The sequence below is a fragment of the Drosophila serrata genome, unplaced genomic scaffold, assembly GCF_035046125.1.
Source record: "Drosophila serrata isolate PLE 108 unplaced genomic scaffold, ASM3504612v1 contig_276, whole genome shotgun sequence".
NCBI classification, from domain to species: Eukaryota; Metazoa; Arthropoda; class Insecta; order Diptera; family Drosophilidae; genus Drosophila; species Drosophila serrata.
This window is the reverse complement of record NW_028257174.1, coordinates 9513565-9519684: the sequence shown is the minus strand read 5'-3', so window position 1 is coordinate 9519684 and position 6120 is coordinate 9513565. Positions and strand designations below refer to the sequence as shown.

Here is a 6120-nt window from a genome sequence, read left to right as displayed (position 1 = left end):
TTAATCGCAACATGTTCAAGAAGCTCACCGTGCCGGCCGAGGCCCTTAAGATGCAGTGCAAGGACCACAAGGTTGTAAGAAGTCCAGCGATCAGTTCGAGGTGGTGAACTTCGCCTGCAAGAACCAATTGTCGGCGGAACCAATGGTCGAGCCGGAAAAGAAGAAAGAGGTGAGCCTTTTTGTTTTCAATGTCCCGGGTTCAGAAATTGTATCTCAGCTTCAGTCACAGGGCAAGAGGCTGGAGATATGCGCGAATTGACGGAACCCGAGGCAGCCACAGCACCAGCAGCAGCGGCGGCTGCAGCAGAAGCAGCAGCCCTACGACGGAAGCGGCGGGCGGCGTACCGGAAGGCCGAGAGGCTGCACCTGTAGAAGGCGGAGAAGGAGCTCCTGTAGCAGAAGGAGAAGAAGCACCAACCGTCGAGGGGGACGGAGCAGCAGTTCCACAAGCAACCGCCGATACTGCAGTAGCGGCCGATGGAGCTGGACGGCGACAAGGAGGCCCCCGCCGAGGATGAGAAGATGGCAAAGCCGCCCGCGCGGATCAAGATGGTGAAGGTGCCGCCGATCTGGGAGCCCAACAACCGTCGCACCCACGCCGCCCTTGTCTACGTCTTCTTCCGCGGTCAAACAAGTGGCTTCCTACCGCCGGATACCAAACCGAAGCAGCCACACATTGGCTACTTTTCCAACACGGACTCCGACGTTATAGAGCTGATCAACGCACAAATACGTGTTCCAGCCTAGCAGCTGCAGTCGTATATGATGCTATCGCTGGTGTACTACGAACACAGTTACGTCAGTTCCAACCTTATTGTCGGCAAGGACAAGGCCCTCAAGTTCTTCCTCGAAGACTACAAGCAGCAGGAGAAGGAAGTCGTGGTCGAGCCGGAAAAGAAGAAGGAAAAGGTGAGCTTATTTGTATTTAATGTCCCGGGTCCAGAAATTGTATCAGCTTTCATATTCAAATATTAACTGGTGCAAGAAATGACCGCGCAAAAGCTTTTTCAAATGTATGTTGTATCGATATGTGCAAACAAGTTGGCAGCATCAAACATCGATAAAATCACGAAGCCTAATAGATGAGTTGGTTTCCTCCCTAGCTCAAATATCGGTGCATTACATTTACCGTTGCAGAGATAAAATTTTCCATTCTTGCAATTTTTAATTAAAAATAGTAACATTATACGTATACCATAATGTCTGCAGGGAAGCAAAACTGTCAACATCATGTTTGGCTCGGATGTGCCCAAGCTCATGAACCTGGTAACCAAAGAGCTTGAAAAGATGCTGCAGCCGATCGAGGTTGAGCAGCAGCGCTTCAAGATGGAGGCCATCGACAGTGCAGAGCGCGCGGGGCGTGAGATCAGGCACAAGAAGCAGGTTGACTACCTAACCATAGTAACGGACATGGGTGTGACGGTGTTTGGGCCGCAGGTTAATCGCAACATGTTCAAGAAGCTCACCGTGCCGGCCGAGGCCCTTAAGATGCAGTGCAAGGACCACAAGGTTGTAAGAAGTCCAGCGATCAGTTCGAGGTGGTGAACTTCGCCTGCAAGAACCAATTGTCGGAGGACGTCATCGAGCAGCTGGACCAGAAGGGTGAGGTGTGGGTCGAGAAAGTGAGCTCCAAGAAGGAAGTTAAGGTGGCTAAGAACAAGGCCGAGCCTAGGGTCAAATCGGTAGTCCAGGAAGAACTGCATGACTAGTGCATGGCTTCTTTTCCAGCGCGGATCCCGACGCTATGGAGCTGATTGCGAATTCAACGGACAACTACGAGTCCGGGCCGCACCAGGCGTACGTGTTCTAGCCGATCTTATCCTCCTTTCATTACATTTTCCTTTCTTGTTCTTTTCAGCTGCGACAAGATCGTGCTAAAGGTCAACAAGGTGCAGTCGTACGTGATTCTATTGCTGGTGTACTATGGACCCGGTTGCGGCAGTCCCAACGTTATTGTCGGCAAGGATGAGGCCCTCAAGTTCTTCCCCGAAGACTACAAGCAGCCGGAGATGGAAGTCGTGGTCGTGCCGGAAAATAAGAAAAAGGTGAGCTTATTTGTATTCAATGTCCCGGATCCAGAAACTGTATCACAGCGGCCTCTACGACGGAAGCGACGGGCGGCGTACCGGAAGGCAGAGGAGCTCCTGTAGCACAAGGAGAAGAATCACCAACCGCCGAGGGAGAAGGAGCAACAGTGCCACAAGCAACCGCCGATACTGCAGTAGCGTTCGATGGAGCTGTCCCTGAAGCAGCAACCGCCGATACGGCTGTAGCGGCCGATCGAGCTGTCCTTGAAGCAGTACCGGAGGTAACAACTTCCGTTGTAGGCATCAGCATCACAGCGGTCGCCGCAGGGGAAGCAGCAGCCCCTACGACTGAAGCGGCGGGCGGCGTACCGGAAGGCGGAAATGGAGCTCCTGTGGCAGAAGGAAAAGGAGCAGCGGAAAGGCTGCACCAGCCGGCTGTCCCTGAAGCAGGTCCGGAGGTACCAGCCACCATTGTAGGGAGCAGCACCAGAGGCGGTGGCCGCAGCGGCAGCAGCAGCCCCTAGGACGGAAGCGGCGGGCGGCGTACCTAAAGCGGAAAGGCTGCACCAGCCTGCTGTACCGGGCGCCGTACAGGAATCGGAAAGGCTGGACCAGCCGGCTGTCCCTGAAGCAGCTCCGGAGGTACCAGCCACCACAGTAGAGGCGGTGGCCGCAGCCGAAGCAGCAGCCCCTAGGACGGAAGCGGCGGGCGGCGTACCTGAAGCGGAAATGCTGCACCAGCCGGCTGTACCGGGCGGCGTACTGGAAGCGGCAAGGCTGCACCAGCCGGCTGTCCCTGAAGCAGCTCCGGAGGTACCAGCCACCACAGTAGGGAGCAGCACCAGAGGCGGTGGCCACAGCGGAAGCAGCAGCCCCTACGGCGGAAGCGGCGGGCGGCGTACCTAAAGCGGAAAGGCTGCACCAGCCGGCTGTCCCTGAAGCAGCTCCGGAGGTACCAGCCACCACAGTAGGGTGCAGCACCAGAGGCGGTGGCCGCGGTGGAAGCAGCAGCCCTTACGACGAAAGCGGAAAGGCTGCACCAGCCGGCTGTCCCTGAAGCAGCTCCGGATGTACCAGCCACCAATGTAGGGAGCAGCACCAGAGGCGGTGGCCGCGGTGGATTCAGCAGCCCTTACGACGAAAGGGGAAAGGCTGCACCAGCCGGCTGTCCCTGAAGCAGCTCCGGAAGTACCAGCTACCGCTGTTAGCACCACCACCAGAGGCGGTGGCCGCAGCGGAAGCAGCAGCCCCTACGGCGGAAGCGGCGGGCGGCGTACCTAAAGCGAAAAGGCTGCACCAGCCGGCTGTCCCTGAAGCAGCTGCGGAGGTACCAGCCACCACTGTAGGGAGCAGCACCAGAGGCGGTGGCCGCGGTGGAAGCAGCAGCCCTTACGACGAAAGGGGAAAGGCTGCACCAGCCGGCTGTCCCTGAAGCAGCTCCGGATGTACCAGCCACCACTGTAGGGAGCAGCACCAGAGGCGGTGGCCGCGGCGGAAGCAGCAGCCCTTACGACGGAAGCGGAAAGGCTGCACCAGCCGGCTGTCCCTGAAGCAGCTCCGGAAGTACCAGTCACCACAGGAGGGAGCAGCACCAGAGGCGGTGGTCAAAGCGGAAGCAGCAGCCCCTAGGACGGAGGCGGCGGGCGGCGTACCTAAAGCGGAAATGCTGCACCAGTCGGCTGTACCGGGCGGCGTACAGGAAGCGGAAAGGCTGGACCAGCCGGCTGTCCCTGAAGCAGCTCCGGAGGTACCAGTCACCACAGGAGGGAGCAGCACCAGAGGCGGTGGTCGAAGCGGAAGCAGCAGCCCCTACGGCGGAAGCGGCGGGCGGCGTACCTAAAGCGGAAAGGCTGCACCAGCCGGCTGTCCCTGAAGCAGCTCCGGAGGTACCAGCCACCACAGTAGGGTGCAGCACCAGAGGCGGTGGCCGCGGTGGAAGCAGCAGCCCTTACGACGAAAGGGGAAAGGCTGCACCAGCCGGCTGTCCCTGAAGCAGCTCCGGATGTACCAGCCACCACTGTAAGGAGCAGCACCAGAGGCGGTGGCCGCGGTGGAAGCAGCAGCCCTTACGACGGAAGCGGAAAGGCTGCACCAGCCGGCTGTCCCTGAAGCAGCTCCGGATGTACCAGCCACCACTGTAGGAAGCAGCACCAGAGGCGGTGGCCGCGGTGGAAGCAGCAGCCCCTACGGCGGAAGCGGCGGGCGGCGTACCTAAAGCGGAAAGGCTGCTCCAGCCGGCTGTCCCTGAAGGAGCTCCGGATGTACCAGCCACCACTGTAGGGAGCAGCACCAGAGGCTGTGGCCGCGGTGGAAGCAGCAGGCCTTACGACGGAAGCGGAAAGGCTGCACCAGCCGGCTGTCCCTGAAGCAGCTCCGGAAGTACCAGCTACCGCTGTAAGCACCACCACCAGAGGCGGTGGCCGCAGCGGAAGCAGCAGCCCCTAGGACGGAAGCGGCGGGCGGCGTACCTAAAGCGGAAAGGCTGCACCAGCCGGCTGTCCCTGAAGCAGCTCCGGATGTACCAGCCACCACTGTAGGGAGCAGCACCAGAGGCGGTGGCCGCGGCGGAAGCAGCAGCCCTTACGACGGAAGCGGAAAGGCTGCACCAGCCGGCTGTCCCTGAAGCAGCTTCGGAAGTACCAGCTACCGCTGTAAGCACCACCACCAGAGGCGGTGGCCGCAGCGGAAGCAGCAGCCCCTAGGACGGAAGCGGCGGGCGGCGTACCTAAAGCGGAAAGGCTGCACCAGCCTGCTGTACCGGGCAACGTACAGGAAGCGGAAAAGCTTGACCAACCAGTTATCCCTGAAGCAGCTCCGGAGGTACCAGCCACCACAGTAGGGAGCAGCACCACAGGCAATGGCCGCAGCGGAAGCAGCAGCCCCTAGGACGGAAGCGGCGTACGGCGTACCTAAAGCGGAAAGGCTGGACCAGCCGGCTGTACCGGGCGGCGTACAGGAAGCGGAAAGGCTGGACCAGCCGGCTGTACCTGAAGCAGCTGCGGAGGTACCAGTCACCACAGGAGTGAGCAGCACCAGAGGCGGTGGTCGAAGCGGGAGCAGCAGCCCCTAGGACGGAGGTGGCGGGCGGCGTACCTAAAGCGGAAAGGCTGCACCAGCCTGCTGTACTGGGCGGCGTACTGGAAGCGGAAAGGCTGGACCAGCCAGCTATCCCTGAAGCAGCTCCGAAGGTACCAGCCACCACAGTGGGGAGCAGCACCAGAGGCGGTGGCCACAGCGGAAGCAGCAGCCCCTACGGCGGAAGCGGCGTACCTAAAGCGAAAAGGCTGCACCAGCCGGCTGTCCCTGAAGCAGCTCCGGATGTACCAGCCACCACTGTAGGGAGCAGCACCAGAGGCGGTGGCCGCGGTGGAAGCAGCAGCCCTTACGACGGAAGCGGAAAGGCTGCACCAGCCGGCTGTCCCTGAAGCAGCTCCGGAAGTACCAGCTACCGCTGTAAGCACCACCACCAGAGGCGGTGGCCGCAGCGGAAGCAGCAGTCCCTACGGCGTAAGCGGCGGACCTAAAGCGGAAAGGCTGCACCAGCCTGCTGTACCGGGCGGCGTACAGGAAGCGGAAAGGCTGGACCAGCCGGCTGTACCTGAAGCAGCTCCCGAGGTACCAGTCACCACAGGAGTGAGCAGCACCAGAGGCGGTGGTCGAAGCGGAAGCAGCAGCCCCTAGGACGGAGGCGGCGGGCGGCGTACCTAAAGCGGAAAGGCTGGACCAGCCGGCTGTACCGGGCGGCGTACTGGAAGCGGAAAGGCTGGACCAGCCAGCTATCCCTGAAGCAGCTCCGAAGGTACCAGCCACCACAGTGGGGAGCAGCACCAGAGGCGGTGGCCACAGCGGAAGCAGCAGCCCCTACGGCGGAAGCGGCGTACCTAAAGCGAAAAGGCTGCACCAGCCGGCTGTCCCTGAAGCAGCTCCGGATGTACCAGCTACCGCTGTAAGCACCACCACCAGAGGCGGTGGCCGCAGCGGAAGCAGCAGCCCCTAGGACGGAAGCGGCGGGCGGCGTACCGGAAACGGGAAGGCTGGACCAGCCGGCTGTCCCTGAAGCAGCTCCGAAGGTACCAGCCACCACAGTGGGGAG

The 6120-nt window shown here is 60.9% G+C and overlaps 1 protein-coding gene across 2 annotated transcripts; it reads left to right on the top strand.

The window, feature by feature from the left end:
• Positions 1-1090: 1090 nt before the first annotated feature.
• On the top strand, positions 1091-3545 carry LOC110181958 (uncharacterized). Of its 2 annotated transcripts, XM_020949904.2 has the most exons (3): positions 1091-1797; positions 1859-2045; positions 2112-3545. In XM_020949904.2, exons 1-3 carry the CDS (start codon positions 1745-1747, stop codon positions 2148-2150), a joined length of 279 nt encoding a protein of 92 aa, XP_020805563.2. In that variant the 5' UTR covers positions 1091-1744; the 3' UTR covers positions 2151-3545. The 2 variants fall into 2 exon arrangements, with proteins under 2 accessions (XP_020805563.2, XP_020805562.2); XM_020949903.2 differs by having other exon boundaries at positions 1859-3545.
• The last annotated feature ends 2575 nt before the right edge of the window (positions 3546-6120 follow it).